At 43.4% G+C, this 3,538-nt stretch overlaps 2 protein-coding genes across 2 annotated transcripts in view; both read left to right on the top strand.

Annotated features, from left to right (window-relative positions):
• Positions 1 to 706: 706 nt before the first annotated feature.
• Positions 707 to 2,162, top strand: Pmar_PMAR016589 (map kinase phosphatase, putative; the record flags this gene model as incomplete). The annotated part of the gene is made up of 8 exons (XM_002780348.1): positions 707 to 798; positions 841 to 918; positions 965 to 1,092; positions 1,309 to 1,414; positions 1,461 to 1,521; positions 1,565 to 1,693; positions 1,735 to 1,861; positions 1,918 to 2,162. 8 exons carry the CDS (start codon positions 707 to 709, stop codon positions 2,091 to 2,093), a joined length of 897 nt encoding a protein of 298 aa, XP_002780394.1. The 3' UTR covers positions 2,094 to 2,162.
• A 143-nt stretch (positions 2,163 to 2,305) lies between these two features.
• Positions 2,306 to 3,538, top strand: part of Pmar_PMAR016588 (hypothetical protein) — a gene marked incomplete at both ends in the record, with an annotated part of 1,939 nt that continues 706 nt past the window's right edge. Inside the window, 3 exons of the mRNA XM_002780347.1 lie at positions 2,306 to 2,392; positions 2,466 to 2,575; positions 3,433 to 3,499. Of these exons, the coding sequence (XP_002780393.1) occupies positions 2,306 to 2,392; positions 2,466 to 2,575; positions 3,433 to 3,499 (264 nt within the window). The remainder of the gene's footprint in view (positions 2,393 to 2,465; positions 2,576 to 3,432; positions 3,500 to 3,538) is intronic.

Genomic DNA, 3,538 nt, shown 5'->3' with positions numbered 1-3,538 from the left:
CCTACCTCCACTACTGCTACTAGGAGAGGGCGAACGGCGAGGTCCACTCGAGCGAGCACTACTACGTCGGGGCATTTACTCTTAACAACAAGCACTAAACTGTACGGTATGCGAGATCCACCACAAAACTCTCCCCGAGGGAACGTGAAGGTAATCCTCAGCTTGCGTCGTTGAAGACGCACATGACTTGAGGCCACTTGCAAATCTTGAGTTTCCCTAACGCGTGTGACGGCTCAAAATCGCCAAATAGCTGCTACGAAATCAACTTCGAGTTTTAAAATAGGTTTATTGGACCCCGTAGTTAATCTGCGTTGATCCGTCTTGTCTATCGATTTTTCATCCTTTCTAGGAGCTATTCTCTCCTATGTGACATGCCCATTGTAACTTCACTCGGGGTGGGGTGGACCGGGTTCTCATTTCACGTCATTGTTCCTCCGGCCGCTACTCTGCGGGTTTTATTTATTATTTCTTCCACTGGTCAAAGCCTTAAGTCATAAATTGAAAGTACGTTATTGAAATAATAAGTGTAACGTTGATCGCTACCCTTGACTCAAGCGTATTGATAAACGTTTACATGTGATTTGGTACAGTCTACCGTATTTACAATTCTTTTCACACTAACAAAATCGTCACATTTTTGTTCATATTGGTTTTCGGAGTAGTCCTTAAAACTCGTTATGGTCTTCGTTGTAGCCGTGGTTTGCATATGGATCGTCGGCGAGCCGTACGCAAGCGAGTGGACCACCTCTGTAGGGTTATCAAGAGGAGCTCATTAAGGGTGACGAAGAAGGAGGAGAAGTAATACCACACCGACTTGGGTTTTACACATTTTTTCTGTAGAAATCCTCTGGCAACTTTAGACGTGGAGGCCTTCTTGAACGGTCTCAACGAATTAGAAGATTTCTCGGCGACTGAAATGTAGTAGTAGATCATGTGAGCGTGTTGACGACAGTATTGGTTTTAGATATTCGACTGAGGGCGGCGGTGGTGGTAGTAGTAAGGTATATGTAGGAGGGTTGGACGATGCGTGTAACTTTGCGGAGTTAAAACGTCGAGATATCGGAACGATTATTAACTGTGCCGGGGCTCAGTGTGAGTTGACGGTTATATACAGTGTGAAAGGAGTCGTTATGGCAATTTGAGAGAGTCTTCCACACAAGGAATATAGGTAGTCGGTTTTTATCACTATCATGTTGATGTAAAAATACGGAGGTTAGTCTCAAACAGAAATGTCACTATTTTCACGCGTACTCGTACTACTGCATTACCTCGTGAATATCCATTCTATGAGCCTCTTCGTATCGGTAGGTGCTCTGGCTCGACTACAAGCTGACGTTGTCGGCGGTCCTAATCCATACAAGGATGTCCGATTTCAAGAGGAATATTATAAGGGTAAACTAGGAGGTCATATAGAGTAGGAGGATCTCAGTGAAGGGGCAAGGTTCATATAGTGGCTTTAGATATGTTTCTATTGCGGCTGAGGATATGCCCCGGTATCCAATCGAGAAGCATTTTGATGAGGTCAGCAGTGTCCATTAAAAGTTGGTTGAAAATTTTAGCTCAGGTGGCGATGTGTGTAGATCGAGGAATCGCAAATGGGCATTCAGTGTTTATACACTGCATGCAGGGATATAATAGGAGCTGTGCACTGCTGTGTGCGTGGCTTTGTGGAGGAATCCGAGGTCCAAGGATGGTAAGATTCATTTTAGGCCCGAAGTGGTACCATGTCATTAGAGTCTGTGTGAAGCAGTGGAGTTGTTGGCGTCGAGACGACAACATGTCCTCAGCAATCGGGGCTTTTTGGGGAAGTTAGTGGAGGCGTATTGGCCGCCGAGTGAGGAGGAGATCAAACGCAGTGTTGGTAATAATGCTGGCTGTGGGAATCGAACCCGGGTCCTCTGAAGTACGACTTGACAGGCCCCCTGGTTGACCTGTATGGTGAGCATGTGATGGAGGCTCCGATTGATCTGGTTGGAGAGGTTAAAGAGTGCGCCACCGCGGGGCCGATGGTGGCCGTATCGAGTAATGGGAAACCCCTGTCGAGATTTGCTCAGAGTAGGAGGATGAAAAAGGAGCTCACACAGGATAGCTGATGCTCACGAAGGGGGATGGTGACTGTGATGTGGCGAAGGAGTGGTATGGAATCCGGCCGCGCGCTCGCCTTAGTGGAAGGGTTGCTTCGACTTCTGGGAAGATGGTAACGCGAGTCTCTTGACGTAGTCTTGGGAAGATGGTGTTGATATGTGAAATTGGAGGCCCTGGGATTCGAACCTGCGACCTTATGCAGGTGTTATTGCTTTTAAACATGTCAGCTCTGAAGGTTTTTGAGGCAGCTCCCGACGCTACTGGATTTGATAACAGCAAGCGCGTCTCTTTACATAACATGATACCAGTAAGGAATAATCGACTTTTAGTCGTGGTGGATCGCGAAGATATTTCTTGCTATGCATATCGTGGTGTATTAGGCTCCTCATGATTCGCCCAAGTTGATAAGCAGACAAGAGAAGTTGTATGATCAGGATGCTATGGCTTTTATCATCACAAGAAACAAAAATGACAACACGGTGTGTTACCGGTAATAGAAATATTAGTATTAGGTATTAGTGACTTGAAGTGGAGCTCACGCTCAAAACCCGTGAACTATTACTGCTAAGGAAAGGATCGCCCCGAGAACTAATATTTTCTTTGTGGTTTTCTGCATATTTTTGAATGGGCGTAGTCATGAAAAAAGTTTTATATAGTTTAATATTGATCAGGAATCGGCAATGGTATAATGGAGTTTCACGACTGCCCGTTTTACGTGAAGTGGCGTAAAAGCCGGTGAAAACGCGATATTCGCGACCTGTACTAGTCGCGAAATATGTTTTTCACTAACGTTTTCTTCATATCACTAGGGTGAAATTTCGATAATATAAATATAATGAATATAATAAACAGTGTGCCAATTTGATGATATGCAAATGTGGAGAATGTGCGTTTTCTATTCCGGGATTAACGATAGTGAACAGCTTGTCGTCGCTATCATGGTCTCGAAAAGGTTGTCATCATCACAGTACATGTTCATAGCAATGTTCATATTGTTCATGCGATATAGATTCAGAACGATTCTTATTCATCTCGGAAAATTCCATCTGCATATCAAGTTGACACGCACTGTATATGGACTAGATTTGAGATCGTAATAATAAATAAATATTCAACTCTTTAATACTTACCTTGCAAAATAGTTCATCATTCACGCACAACGCGCAGTGAAAATTTATATCAAGGTTTATCGTTATATATTTATACATGTATATGATATCATTATAATATTATCACTAATTACTATTATTAATAAGATTATATATTATGACATGATTATTATAGTGATAATTATGTACTATTGACAGTATAGATTCCGTTCGCTCCGTAATTCGTGTTTCTGGTCAGGGCCAAGTTTTCGCGCCCTGGAGTACTCGACAAGGGAGAACCGATAGAAGCATATTGGATGGATTTTGTGAAATATAAGACCCCGAGATGAGCGAGGAAAATGCAA

This window comes from Perkinsus marinus (genome assembly GCF_000006405.1).
Source record: "Perkinsus marinus ATCC 50983 genomic scaffold scf_1104296944406, whole genome shotgun sequence".
Lineage (NCBI taxonomy): Eukaryota > Perkinsozoa > Perkinsida > Perkinsidae > Perkinsus > Perkinsus marinus.
The sequence above is the reverse complement of the archived record's forward strand: the minus strand, read 5'-3'. Positions and strand labels throughout refer to the sequence as shown.